The sequence below is a fragment of the Molothrus aeneus genome, chromosome 2 (assembly GCF_037042795.1).
Source record: "Molothrus aeneus isolate 106 chromosome 2, BPBGC_Maene_1.0, whole genome shotgun sequence".
In the NCBI taxonomy this organism is placed as follows: Eukaryota; Metazoa; Chordata; class Aves; order Passeriformes; family Icteridae; genus Molothrus; species Molothrus aeneus.
The window spans coordinates 1,519,061-1,530,817 of NC_089647.1; the positions used below are offsets into that span (position 1 = coordinate 1,519,061).

Genomic DNA, 11,757 nt, shown 5'->3' on the forward strand with positions numbered 1-11,757 from the left:
GACTTGGATTCAAGGTGTTTGTGGGATGTGAAGGAAATCTGGGTTTCTTTCCAGCCCTTTTCTCTCCTGGGAATGGGGAGCAGCTCTGTAATGTTCCTGCTGGATTTCATTTCCATGCCTTGCAGAGCAGTTGTGTATCTTCATCTTGAGTAAGCTGTGGGTCAAAAAACCATTGCTTAATTAAGACTGGAACAGTAAATAAACAAAACTATTGCATCTCCCATGTGGAGCAACGTCAGGTACGTGAGGAATAGATAACAGTGTTTATATTTTCTAAAACTTGGGTGGTTTTTCCTTTCATCTTCTTAGATCCTCCCAGCAGAAAGAACAGCTCAGAGGAGCAGGAACCCCCCAGAAGAGTTTGTACATTTTGTGGGTGGCTGATGGTTTTTTAATCAGTGTAAAAATACCCCAGTCCTCAGCTATTAACAAGTAATTGGTGGCTGTAAACAGCAATTTTCACTGTTACACAGGAAAATGTTTGTCCTGCAGTGAGATTCCCTAACAATGAAATTTGGGCAGCACCCAGATTTCAGAGCCAGTGCTGGATTCCAGCATTCCTGGGCTTGGGAAGCTCAGCTGCCTTCCTGGAGATGCTCAGAGTTGCTGGGAATGCCAGGGGTCACTTGATGGAAGATATTTCCCAATCTGTCAGTGGAGGTCACTCAGTCCCCCAGTGTCCCTGGAGACTCCAGTGGGAGGCAGGGAAAACCAGGGTTAAAGCCTTGTTTGGTTTTTAATGTGATGATCTTTCAAGGGAACAAGACTTGGAGAAAAGCTTGTGGCACAATGTGGTGAAATCACCACTATTGCCCTGTTTCCTTCTTATTTAACATTTTATTGTGGCATAATGAAAGCACCAAACCCCAGCTCATTCAGATGGAGTGATGCTTGAATGAAATGTATGTATCTTTATAAAATCACAGAGTCACTGAGGTTGGAAAGGCACTCCAGGATCATCATGTCCAACCCAGCACTGCCAAGGCCACCACTAAACCATGTTTAAATGTGTAGCTGTTCCTGTGTGAGAAGCAGGATAAAGTTCTGCTCCTGAGTGGTATTTTATTTGTATTTTTCCTACAGGTAGGAAGCTGTTAACTCTGGTCTACCAGCATAATTATTTAGGTAAAAATATAATTTCGGCGTGTAAATAACTTTCAAGTGCAGGCCTGACCTAATGCTTCTGGTGCTTTTATGGCTTGTCTGCAATGGAATGGAACTCAAAACATTTGTGGTTTGGAACAAACATTTGTTGACTGTTAAGGCTCCTGGGTGTAAACAGGGAGGGGGAACTCCATTGGATTTGCTGGGTACATTGAATTAAAACCTCTTTTAAAGTACACTCAAGGATTTTGGAGCAGCTTGTTTATTTTAGCTCACAATTTGTACAAACAAACTACAGCAGAGCAAGGACCAAACAGCAACTGCAGATGTTGGTAGCAGCCTGGACCAGTGTTTATTGCTGTAGCATAACTCAGCCTAATTGGAAATTGCATAATGAGGTAAACAAAAACAACTGGGCTGAGCAATTCCTAGGTGGAGGCACAGGGAAAGTGCTCATAAATGGGTATCAGGATGTAAAGACAAGGTAGGGGAAAGCTACTTCACTCCACAAGTAAATATATACATAAATATATATATTTATATATTCAAGGCCAGGCTGGACAGGGCTTGGAGCACCCTGAGATAGCAGAAGGTGTCCCTGCCCATGGCAGGGAGTGGCACTGGAGGATTTTAAGGTACTTCCAACCCAAAACATTCTGGAATTCTGTGAATAAGTTGCCTTTGACAAGGTTGTTCTCCCTGCCCTGTGCAGCTGCAAGGTTGGAGTGGGTTTGTTGGAAATCTTGGATGCTTAGGAACAGGAGAGAAGGGATGCACATTAATGTATTGAATGTTTCCTCCCTTTCTCAGCTCTCTGAACACTGTTTACTGTTAATCATTCACCTGGAGACCCCTTGCATGAAGAAATGGCTCAGTGGCTTTGGCTTTTCCCATGGGAAACACCTCTCAAAGTTGTCCCATCCTCCTTTCTCCATCCCTGATTACAGGGCAGAGCTGCAGGCAGCTGTAGCCATATGAACTTTCATCTGACATCATAAATTTCCCTCTTACAACTGACCTACTCCTTAAAAATCACATTTCTTCTGTGAAGAATTTAAAATAATGTCTCTCAAAAGTGGTTTGATTGAGACAGGTTTAAAGTCACCTTCACAAATTAAGTGAAAATGGAGACATTTTGGGGGTTCAGCTTAATCAAGTTAGCAGTCATTTCTTTTCTGATTTATTTTCTAAGTAGAAAGATAGAATTCTCTGATGCTGTAAGTGCAGCAGCATGTCAAAAATGAGAAAAATACCTGTATCACTTCAGCTCAACACAAAGTTTTGTATGGAGTAAGGATTTGTGTAAGAGATAAATATCTGGCACCCATTGGCATTTGAATTCACTGTACACATATTCTGCATAGTCTGCTGTGCTTCAGCCACTACTGGAAAAGGAATTTCCCTCTAATTTTTGCCTGAACTCACCTGTTTTTTCTGGGATTCCCAGTGCTGCTGAGTGCTTGATCTGAAGCAGTGAGGTGCTTCAGATCCCTGTGGGAAGGGCTGGAAGGGAGAGAAAGGAGATGAAACTTTGCTACTTGCTAAAAATGACCAGTGCTGTGAAAGGGAATGTGGGAAGAATTCCAGGGTGCTTCAGTGGGTTTCTGTTGCTGCCTCCATCAGTGACTCACTGAAGGATTTTTGGGAAATCACTTGATTTTTGTTCATCTGATGAGCAATGGCAGCAGGGGGTGTTGAGAGGGCTGGTCTGGACAGAAATACCCTCAGTTTTATCCCTGGGTTTGCACTTCGCTTCTTGATGCAGATCTGCTCTTGCTGAAATCCTGAATTTCTTCACACTGTTCTTCCCACCCCTCCTGTTTAGACTGTGAACTAATTTGGATCAGGGTGGTGCTTTGCCATGAATTTGTTAAATCCTTGGCTCCATCGGCCAGCCAGCCTGCCAGCATGCTGAAGTGAACCCAGCTGTCAGAAAACCTCCATTTCCATGCTGGTCTGAAGACAAAAATCCTGAAACTGTTTGTTGGAGTGCAATACTTACTTAATTTGGGGATTATTAACATATTGTGCTTCCATAACAAATGAGTTTCCTGTCATCTCTGGCACGTGCTGGTGGAAAAGAGCCTGGCTTGGGAGGTGGTGGGTTGGTGTGTGTGTATCCTGTCAGGTTTATTTCTGTTTCACATCCAGCTTAGTCACCACCTGGAAAGGTCTGCACTGTGGACATTCCTAATTTTAAAAATCTTGGGAAGCACTGTGTTGTTGGACTTCAAAGCTGCACTGAACTACTTAAGGGTGTGAATTGGGAGTGGGCATAAACTCAGAGGTGATACTTCAAAAAACACAACTGGTGAGATTGGCTGAGCCTCCAGAAAACCATGGCCTGTGTCTTGGCTCACATCAGGCAAGGAAATGAGGAGTGGGGCTCATTTCCACAGGGAGCAGCTTCGGGAGCCATCTGGATGGTCAGAAGGTCCATGGGGCAAGGTGGGACCCTGAGGAGCTCTGAGCTCTGTGTGTGTTTGTGTCCCCAGATCATCAAGCTGAAGGCAGAAGCGAGGCTGGAGCTGCTGAAGCAGATTGGGGTGTCCGTGGACACGTGGCTGAAGAGTGCCATGAACCAGGTGATGGAGGAGCTGGAGAACGAGCGCTGGGCCAGCCTGCCCTCGGTCACCAACAACGGCTCCGCGCACCTGGTACGGATTCCTGGGGGGGAAAAACCCATCCCCAGGGCTGGGGGAACTCAGATTCCCAGGGGGAACATCTCTCCAGGGCTGGGGATCTTGGGTTCCCAGAGGAAACCTCTCCCCAGGGATGGGGGATCTCAGATTCCCAAGGATAACCTCACTCCAGGGCTGGGGGATCTCTCCAGGCGCTGCTCCTGACTTTGTGTGGGATACAGCAGGTCCAGAGGAGGCCCCAGAGCTGCTCTAGGGCTGGAGCCCCTCTGCTCTGCAGCCAGGCTGGGAGAGCTGGGGGTGCTCACCTGGAGAGGAGAAGGCTCCAGGGAGAGCTCAGAGCCCTTGCAGGGCCTGAAGGGGCTTCAGGAGAGCTGGAGAGGGACTGGGGAGAAGGGATGGAGGGACAGGACACAGGGAATGGCTCCCACTGCCAGAGGGCAGACATGGATGGGATATTGGGCAGGAATTGTTGGCTGGAAGGGTGGGCAGGCCCTGGCACAGGGTGCCCAGAGCAGCTGTGGCTGCCCCTGGATCCCTGGAAAGTGTCCAAGGCCTGTGTTTCTTTGAAGTTTCATTAATAGTTTATAATGTTATCTTGAGCTCTTTGAGTGTGCAGATCCAAGTGTCAAAAATCCCAAAGGAATTCCTGTGCTGAGTTTCACTTCAGATCCTCTCTGGTCACCATAGATGAGGATTTGTTGCATAGCTGTGTTAAACAGTGATTTTATTCCATTTCTTTTTGTACTCCATCTCCTTTAACTTCCCTCTGTGCCTGTTGGGCTGCTCCCAGTCCCCCATTCCCAGTGTCCCCAGACATGGCACAGTTGGAGCTGGAGCTGAGCCCCCCGTGCTGGTCCCAGGCGATGCCACAGCCTGGGAGGTTCAGCTCTGAGTCTCATTTTCCCTTTGACACTTACGTAGGCTCCTGCATTTAAAAAAGGCTCTGTTGACCTTGGCAGGCCAGACAGGGACAGCCCAGAGATGGAATTCTTAGAGCTGAGACCAAAATTATGCCAAAATTTAGAGGAATTACTGCAGTTTGTAACAAGCAGCACTTTGACTCCGGCCTGGAGGAGTGGGCAGTGTTTAAAAGATCTGGGGAAGGGAAGCCAGCTTCTTGAAGCCCCAGGAAAAGCTGAGGGAGCTGGGAAGGGGCTCAGCCTGGAGAAAAGGAGACTCAGGGGGGACCTTGTGGCTCTGCACAGCTGCTGACAGGAGGGGACACTTGGGGGGGTCAGGCTGTGCTCCCAGGGGACAGGACCCATCTGTGTATATGTGCAACAAAACAAGATAGATTTTTACATATTTGTTTGTTTGTTTGTTTGTTTGTTTTCATCATTTTTTAATGTATATAATCTGCTTTTCTCATCACCTCCCCTGCATTTCTTCCTGTGTTTGCTGCCTGTCCCACACCTTTGGTGTCCTTCTGTCCCATACACTGATTCCTTGCTGGTGCCATCCTCCATCCCAGACCCTGCAGCAGAAAGATGAGCTGTGTCAAGCCAAGCTCTCCGTTTCCTGTTTTCCCTCTCCATGCCTGCTTCCCAAATGATTCCAGCTGAGGAGTTGAGAGCAGCCCACATGCTGAAAATAAAGGAGTGTTTTTCCTCCTCGTGCTAGAAAAGCAGGAGCAGATGTTGCCCAAACCTTGTAGACATGATTTGCTGATTTCCATGATGTCCCAGCTGGATGTCAGCCCTGGCTGCTGGGACCATGCACAGCAAAAGGCAGAGAAAACAGGAGGGGAAACTCCAGATTTGCCATGATTTGTGGTTGGTTGCTGATTTCCCAAAGCATTGCCCAGCTGCAGGACAATTTTTTTGTTATCCCAACATCCATGAAGGATAGATGGAAGCAAGCTGCTCTTGGATGAGAGTTACTGAGGAAAAAATAATCACCAGAACTGCAAGGATTTGGTTTGGAAATAGTAACATAAAAACTAATTAAGTCAGAACATGATAAAGATTTTTGCTGTTCTAGTCCAGGCCTAGAAGAGCAAAGCTGTCAGAGACCTGGTGTAGGGAAACTGCTCTGGGAATTGGTAGGCTCAGCTTAACTTTTTTTTATCAGTCTCTCACTTTTCTGGGGGAGCACCAGATTCACTCCCAAATTAATAGGAATAAACACAGGGAAGATGGCTCTACATAATGGTGTTGCCTTTGATTCACAGAGCTGTTTTCACAGCATAATTCGTCATTTTTCACATGAGATAAAGTTATTTATTCAAAACATAACCCAGCCATGAGGCCAAAGCACAGCTCCTGGCAGTCTTACCCAAACTTGTATTTTTCCAGCACATTGACTTCAGGTTTTATTTAAACTTTTATAGCAAGTTTTTACAAATCTTCCTGTCTCTTAAGAATTTTTGTAATAATTGCAGCAAATCTGCTGTGTGGAATACACCAGCTAGAAGGTTGATTTGGAGGATTATTTTTTTAAACTTTAGATATTTTCACTGCAGATTTATTTTATAACTTGTGGTCACAGGTACATGAATCTTTCAGTAGCATAAATTCCATTTTTTCCAATAAACTGTTTTTTGTGCCGTTGCAATGGCATCTCCAAAGTACTTTAGTCACAGATTATGTGAAAAATGGATTTTATAACTGTCCATCAGCTGAGCTGGAGCTTCCAAAATCTTCTGCAGTACTTCTTAAATTCCAGGTGCTTTTGTCTGAACAAAGAAATCCAGCTGAGTTACTTTCAAAAACAATAAATCATAAAAAATACACACTGAAAAATATTAACCAGCTCATTTTTATTGTTATTTCTTCACCAATTTTTAGCAGCTGCTGTAATGCCAACTGGAATTTGTTTTACCAGGTCAATGCTGATGCAGATAAGGAGGAAGGTGAAGAGTTTGAAGACAGCATGGATGTTTTTGATGACAGCAGTTCTAGTCCTTCTGGTACTCTCAGAAATTACCCTCTCACCTGCAAAGTTGTTTATTCCTATAAGGTTAGTGATTTTTTAAAACGTATTAGAAAAATGAATTATATAAGAATAAATAATAAATGTGCCTTTGGGAGGCTGAGGTTTGCTTTTTGATAGGGTGAGATTCAGGGAGGTTCTCAGGGAGAAGGGCTTTTGTGAATGGCAGAACCTTCAATGGGATGTTTTAAATCATGTTAAAGCTTTCAGTTTTTTAACAAACATCACTTCTAATAAAAGTCTAGATGGAAATGTTCTTTCCACTGCCCATGCCTTGCCCTAAAAACCACTTTCCTTTTCCATCCTTCTTGTCCTGCATTCCAGGCTTCTCAGCCAGATGAGCTGACCATAGAGGAGCACGAGGTGTTGGAGGTCATTGAAGATGGAGATATGGAAGACTGGGTGAAGGTATCATTTTCTCAGCTTGTTTCCATGAACTCTGGTAGGATGGAGGTTGGGATGGGAGGGAGTGCTGGGATTCTCTCCAGAGGAGTGCCCCAAGCAGAGAATGGTTCCTGTTGTTGGTTCACAGGCACGGAACAAGGCTGGACAGGTGGGATATGTGCCAGAGAAGTACCTGCAATTCCCAACCTCCAGCAGCCTCCTGAGCATGCTGCAGTCCCTGGCTGCGCTGGACTCCCGATCCCACACCTCCAACAACTCCACGGAGGCTGACCTGGTGCCAGGCAGCCTCAACGGGGACTCCAATGGTAAATCCCACTTAAAAATACATAGGTATTGAGCTGGCTCTTGGAAACACTCTGCACCTCGAGTCTGGGAGATTTTCCCAGATTTCATGGAGTCACAGAATTGTTAAGGTTGGAAAAGACTTCCAAGATCGTGAAATCCAAGCTTTGACCAAATCCCACCATGTTGCAAAGTCTGCTCATTTTTTAATCCTTCCAGGCATGGGAACTCCACCATTTCCCAGCCTGTTCCAATGTTTCAATCACTATTCCAGGGAAGAAATTTTCCCTAACATCCAACCTGAGCCTCCCCTAGTGCAATTTGAGGACATTTCCTCTTGTCTTATCTCTGGTTTTCTAGGAGAAAAGGCCCCACCAGCCACAACCTCCTTTCAGGGAGTTGCAGAGTGAGACTGACCCATATCTGAATACAGCCATTCCCAGTAATTATCTCAGTAATTATCTCTCTCATATTAAATCTGCATAATTCACCTCCTCAGCTCATACTGAGATTAAAATTAAGGAAATTTTAGCTGAGATCAAAATTAAGGAAAACTGGAATAATCTGCCCCAGATTCTTATAAAGAGCTTCAAAATCCCCAGCTCCAGCTATCAAACTTGATGTATACTTCCTTTTTTTTCTTAGCTCATTGGGTTTTTTCCTTTTCCATTTTGCAGTCTGTTTTGTCAAAGCACTTTATGATTACGAGGGGCAGACAGATGACGAGCTGTCCTTCCCAGAGGGAGCCATCATCCGAATCCTGAACAAGGAAAACCAGGATGATGATGGCTTTTGGGAGGGGGAATTCAATGGCCGCGTCGGGGTCTTCCCCTCCGTGTTGGTTGAAGAGCTCACAGCCTCAGAGAATGGAGAGACTCAGTGGATTGGGGATATCCAGGTATGGAAAGAGGTCTTGGCTTGGTTTATTATTTGCAAAGTTCTGTCACTTCTTCACGGGGGAAAAAAAATCGAAACCAGTTTAAGAAAAAAAAATCAGAACCAATTTAAGGAAGAAAAAAACAACCCAAGCCCTCAGTGCTTGCATTTTAGTTTCTTCCCCAGCCTAATGATGTATTTTTGCAAATTCGTGAATAAAGGCAGATGTTATGATAGAAAGCAATCAAAGGAAAATTTGCAGTTTACTTCCTGTCTTTAATTTAGAGACTGAGATGTCAGACACAACCTGGCAAAAAGAGAATTACAGGCTCTTTCAGCCCTAATTGAGTGTTTTCATACTTAAATCTGTTCTATATTCTCTCCGTTTTTGAGGGGCAGGATACTGCCAAGTTTTGGATTATAGTAATTTTTCCAGCAATGTCCTCATTTCTACAGTGTAGTTCTATAATCCTTATATCGTATTAGAAAATCAGACTTTCCAGTGTGGAGTTTGGAGATAGAAACTGCACTTCCATGTTTTCTACAATGGAATTTTTCAGTATTTTTATTCCTTGATTTAGGAAGACCACAAAAATGCATTTTGGGTGGGGATAAAGCTTGTGATCCCAACACTTCTGTGTGAATCCCACTTGTCTGAGCAACCTTTTTGTTTCGAATAACTTTCAAAAATCCTCTCTGAATTACCTGGGAGAGGCTGAAAATTTCTGTTCAGTGGCAACCTGTGATTTTAAAAAATTGAATCCCTGTTTGATACCTTGGCTTTTCTTCCCAAACTTTCCCGCCAGCTGCTTTTCCTCCAGAGGGAACTTGCTGGAGTAGGGATGGGTTGGAAAACCGGTGTGTGTGTGTGTGTGTGTGTGTAATGTGCCAAGGAGGATTTACTGCAGCTTCTCCCTCTTTTCTTTTTGGCACAGGTATCCCCCACTCCAAAGGCCAACAACTCCCTGCCACCACTGCCTCTGTACGACCAGCCTCCCACCAGTCCCTATCCCAGCCCGGATAAAAGAGGATCCCAGTTTTTCCCCAGGTCTCCGTCGACGAACGGTGAGAAATTTGCAAACATTTTGGGAAAAGGCTTCATTTAGAAACCTCTCAGAAAAAAGGAGCATTTTTACAACATAAATTCAGCAATTCTGAGGGGCTTCTTTGTAATAGGGTGTTGCTTATTTCCTCAGAGAACAGCTTTGGTTCAGAGTCCCCTGGATTCTCCCAACCTCCACGAATTCCTCCGGAAAGTTCCTATGGCAAACTGCGGCCTGTAAGTGACCATAAAATCCTGTGGGTTTTATTGATAAAATATTTCATAAAATACTCTATTATTATATTAATATTATATTATAATATTATAAGTATTCTAAAATATTGATATTCAAAGAGTAACAGCCCCTAAACAGAGCTGAAAAAGAGGTGGGGAGTAAATGCCAGAAGAGGTCAATCCTATGGTTTATACAGTTCCTTTCCTGCATATTTGGTATTCTGTTTATTTCCATCCCCTTTGGTTTGAGGGGTTTGGATTCACGATTCCTAATGATGAGGATTTTGTGTTGTCTTTGCTGCCTAGAAAAAGGACATTTGCCAGAAAAGGAAGGGAAGAATTAAATCACTTTGAACATGGCAAAATCCATCTCCTATGATTAACTTTGAAATCAAGTTGTGGGGTTTTCAAAGCCCTAAACCAAATCATACTAAAACAGAACATTTGTCTTTTCCTAGCCTTTTCAGTAAATGAGATTGCAGAAAAAAGAGCATTTTTTGATATTTAAATAATATATTCTGAATATTGAGGTAGTATTGGGCAGTTTGATGCAGGATTGCTCCACAGTTCATGTTTTCCAGAGCAAGTCTGGTGTATTCTGAAATGGTGTCCTAAAAACCCTGTTGGCATTAGAGATGATCGCTGTCAGGAGCAAAAAGGACTGATGTGGCAGAATGTGAAAAAAACATCACATTTTGGGTGTGTATTGTTGAGAAGTATCAGTGAGTCAGGTGCAGCAGAACATCCTGGTAGTTCCACTCCACGGAAATTGCAGGCAAAATCTCCATCAGATTCAGCATGTGATGAGCCTTTCCCATGTTTCCATCCTGGCTTATCCATGGAATAAATCTGGGATTGCACTCTGGAAGGGAGTCTGGGACAGTTCATAAGGAAAATCCTTGATGGCGGAGCTGGGCAGCACTGGAGCTGCAATCCCGCTGGACACACGACCTGTTTGTTTGCATCATCTCCAGGGGTGCAGGAGGTGCAGTTTGCATCATCTGGAGCTCAGTGCAGGAAATGTCAGGGATTCTGGTGGGATTTGGCCATTCTGGGGTAGTCACAGGCTGCTTCTGAATGTTGCAGGTGCGAGCAGCTCCACCCCCCCCGACACAGCACCACCGCCGGCCCACGGAGAAGATCGAGGACGTGGAAATCACTCTGGTGTAACGAGGGGACTGGCTAATTAGTAGTGCTACAATCAAGGCCAAACACAGCTTTTGGTCAATCTCGTTTTTAGGCACCTTTGCATGATGAAGACTTGGACTAGAGTGAGCGATAGGGAGGATTTTATGTGGCAGTGACCTGGCGGATTCCTTCCCACAGTCATGAATATTTTGTGCCTTTTGGTTTTTTTTGTTTGTTTGTTTGGATTTCTCTACATCATTCTTCTTCTCTTAGCACAAACCAAGACAGGCCAAGATTGGCTTTTTTTCTTGGCTGGAGATGCTCCATGTTGATGTGGAGACAAAGAAAGAGCCCCATTCATGCAGCTTAGTCTTAGCATCCTTTGCTCCTGTGCATTAGTACAGTATATTACTGTTGCCATAGGAATGTGTTAAAGATTGTGGATCCTTCCAGTAGCATCACCTGCCTGATCAGGTATTCATCAGAAGAATGAAAAAGGGAATGGAAAAAGAAGTCTAAAGGAGAGGCTGGCTCCTCTTGAATCCCCCTGCAGAAAGGAAGAGATGGGAAAATGATCTCCTGGAGAAGCAAAAGTGTTCATTCCATGGGTGCTTCCCTTGTCAGTGATTCACAGCTGAACATTCTGCCTTTGGATTTTTGTGTTTACTCAGTGCATTTACTCATAGAGGATCTAACATGGAGGTGCTGAACCAGCAGCAACATCTTCCACAGCAGAAACCAACGGGTAGAAAAGCAAAAAAGCAAGTGAGATTTTTGTCTAGATCTGGAAATTGAGCTGCTTTTTCTTTTCTGTTTTTTTTTTTTTTTTTTTTTTTTTTCTCTTTGCAGATTTTGGGGATTTTGGTTCTTTTGTTGGGTTTGTTTTATTTTTTTAAAGCATTTGGGTCACTCTTATCCCAGTTATTGCCGTGTACTATATTATCCAACATTAGCAGTGTATCTTTGTCATCAAACCACCTGAGTTCTAGAGTTAGCAGTTCCATTTAGAGTACTTACATGCATTTAGTTGTTGCATTGGATGGCCCTGTAGCCTTTTCCCACCCCAATCCCATTAACCAGCCAAAGCCAGGGAGCCAGGGGCAGCTCCGGGTT

The 11,757-nt window shown here is 44.2% G+C and overlaps 1 protein-coding gene across 2 annotated transcripts in view; it reads left to right on the forward strand.

Moving 5' to 3' along the window:
* FCHSD2 (FCH and double SH3 domains 2) overlaps positions 1–11,434 on the forward strand; it is a 118,789-nt gene extending 107,355 nt beyond the window's left edge. For both annotated transcript variants that reach the window (XM_066571853.1, XM_066571854.1), the window contains 8 exons: positions 3,600–3,761; positions 6,570–6,704; positions 7,002–7,085; positions 7,210–7,387; positions 8,042–8,262; positions 9,176–9,305; positions 9,437–9,519; positions 10,603–11,434. In XM_066571853.1, coding sequence (XP_066427950.1) covers positions 3,600–3,761; positions 6,570–6,704; positions 7,002–7,085; positions 7,210–7,387; positions 8,042–8,262; positions 9,176–9,305; positions 9,437–9,519; positions 10,603–10,686 — 1,077 coding nt within the window. In that variant the 3' untranslated portion in view covers positions 10,687–11,434. The remainder of the gene's footprint in view (positions 1–3,599; positions 3,762–6,569; positions 6,705–7,001; positions 7,086–7,209; positions 7,388–8,041; positions 8,263–9,175; positions 9,306–9,436; positions 9,520–10,602) is intronic.
* The last annotated feature ends 323 nt before the right edge of the window (positions 11,435–11,757 follow it).